The sequence below is a fragment of the Egretta garzetta genome, unplaced genomic scaffold, assembly GCF_000687185.1.
Source record: "Egretta garzetta isolate BGI_Z169 unplaced genomic scaffold, ASM68718v1 scaffold677, whole genome shotgun sequence".
Taxonomy (NCBI): domain Eukaryota; kingdom Metazoa; phylum Chordata; class Aves; order Pelecaniformes; family Ardeidae; genus Egretta; species Egretta garzetta.
Genome location: NW_009260355.1, coordinates 41,228 through 42,309, shown reverse-complemented (window position 1 = coordinate 42,309; position 1,082 = coordinate 41,228). Strand labels below are relative to the sequence as shown.

The following is a 1,082-nucleotide window of genomic DNA, read 5'->3' as shown; positions in this document are numbered from 1 at the left end:
GGACCCTGCGTGTGCGTGCGAGACACGGCTGGAGGGACACGCGTGTGCGTGTGGCAGTGGGTGACACCGCGTGTGCGTGGGAGGGGCCGTGGTGGTGCACACGCGTGTGCGTGTCCCTGTGTGTCCCCCTCTGTGTCCCCATGTCCCCTCTTCTGTCCCAGTGTATCCCAGTGTGAGTGTCCCCACGTGTCCCCATGTCCCTTCATGTGTCCCCTGGTGTCCCCTGGTGTGTGCCCACATGTCCCCGTGTCCCCTCATGTGTCCCCTCGTGTCCCTTCATGTGTCCCCTGGTGTCCCTTGTGTGTGCCCTGCGTCCCCCGTGTCCCCTCACGTGTCCCCTCATGTCCCTTCATGTGTCCCCTGGTGTGTGCCCACATGTCCCCGTGTCATGTGTCCCCTCGTGTCCCTTCTTGTGTCCCCTGGTGTCCCCTTGTGTGTGCCCACATGTCCCCGTGTCCCTTCATGTGTCCCCTCGTGTCCCCTCGTGTGTCCCCTGGTGTCCCCTTGTGTGTGCCCCTGTGTCCCCGTGTCCCCTCATGTGTCCCCAGGTGTGTCCTCCTGTCCCCTCATGTCCCCTTGTGTCCCTTCATGTGTCCCCATGTGCACACCTGTGTGTCCCCAAGCCTGTCCCCATACCCAGGTGCATGTCCACGCGTGTGTCCCCATGTCCCCCTGTGTGTCCCCATGTCCCCCTGAGTGTCCCCGTGTCCCCCTGTGTGTCCCTGTGTGTCCCCGTGTCCTCCTGTCCCCTTGTGTCCCCACATGTCCCCTGACCCATGTGGGTGTCCACAGGCCACTGGGGACCAGATGCTGTCGGAGAAGGTCCTGCAAGGTGGGTCCCCAAAACTAGGTCCTGGGGACCTGGGTGCCACCTCCTGGGGACCTGGAGGGCAACAACCTGAGGACACGGGTGCCACCATCCCGGGGACCTGGGTACCACCCCCTGGGAACCTGGGTGCCACAACGCTGGGGACACGGGTGCCACCACCTTGGGGACCTGGGGGGCAACACCTTGGGGACACGGGTACCACCACCCTGGGGACACGGATGCCACCAGCCCAGGGCCATGAGACACCCCCCCT

At 64.9% G+C, this 1,082-nt stretch overlaps 1 protein-coding gene across 1 annotated transcript in view; it reads left to right on the top strand.

Moving 5' to 3' along the window:
* LOC104129972 (TNF superfamily member 14) overlaps positions 1 to 1,082 on the top strand; it is a 9,618-nt gene that overhangs the window by 5,239 nt on the left and 3,297 nt on the right. The window contains exon 2 of the mRNA XM_009642958.2: positions 793 to 832. Coding sequence (XP_009641253.1) covers positions 793 to 832 — 40 coding nt within the window. The remainder of the gene's footprint in view (positions 1 to 792; positions 833 to 1,082) is intronic.